A 599-nucleotide genomic window follows, 5' to 3' on the forward strand; every position below is an offset into this window, starting at 1 on the left:
TTGTACGTATGCATGCATGTGTCATTTGTGAGCTTTTATAGGTGTACAACAGTACATGTAATATGTGAATATATACGTACTTCATTTGTGTATACTATAAAAAAGAAAAAACTCCAACCTTCGCCAGGAGGGTCTTCCACGTGAGGTACTCCTTGAGCACGACGCCCCTGAGGATGGTCTTCATCTCGGGGATGCCCGAGCCGGCGGCGGACGGGGCCATCCACTGGCAGAAGGCGGCGGCGAAGATGACCAGCAGCGTCGGGATGCTCACCCACGAGAACAGCTGCAGCCCCCAGTGGATGTCGCCGAGGTAATTGTGGAGAAGTATTCGGGCTGAGGGGGCAAGGAGAGGGGGTCAGAGGGGGAGGGGAAGAGGAGGGGGTTAGAAGGGAAAGGGGAGGGAGTTAGAAGGGAAAGGGGAGGGAGTTAGAAGGGAAAGGGGAGGGAGTTAGAAAGGAAAGGGGAGGGGGCTAGAAAGGAAAGGGGAAGGGGTTAGAGGGGAAAGGGAGGGGGGGCAGAGGGGAAGGGACAATGGGTAGTGGAAGGTATGGGTTTTGGTGGATGGAAAGATGTATGGAGAGGTAAAGGTACTCTTTGTC

At 54.1% G+C, this 599-nt stretch overlaps 1 protein-coding gene across 1 annotated transcript in view; it reads right to left on the reverse strand.

Moving 5' to 3' along the window:
• The window catches only part of LOC119586791 (chloride channel protein 2-like), a gene marked incomplete at its 3' end in the record, with an annotated part of 22238 nt that overhangs the window by 2374 nt on the left and 19265 nt on the right, over positions 1–599 (reverse strand). The window contains 1 exon segment of the mRNA XM_037935511.1: positions 119–333. Within this exon segment, the coding sequence (XP_037791439.1) occupies positions 119–333 (215 nt within the window).

Source organism: Penaeus monodon, chromosome 22 (assembly GCF_015228065.2).
Source record: "Penaeus monodon isolate SGIC_2016 chromosome 22, NSTDA_Pmon_1, whole genome shotgun sequence".
Classification (NCBI taxonomy): Eukaryota; Metazoa; Arthropoda; class Malacostraca; order Decapoda; family Penaeidae; genus Penaeus; species Penaeus monodon.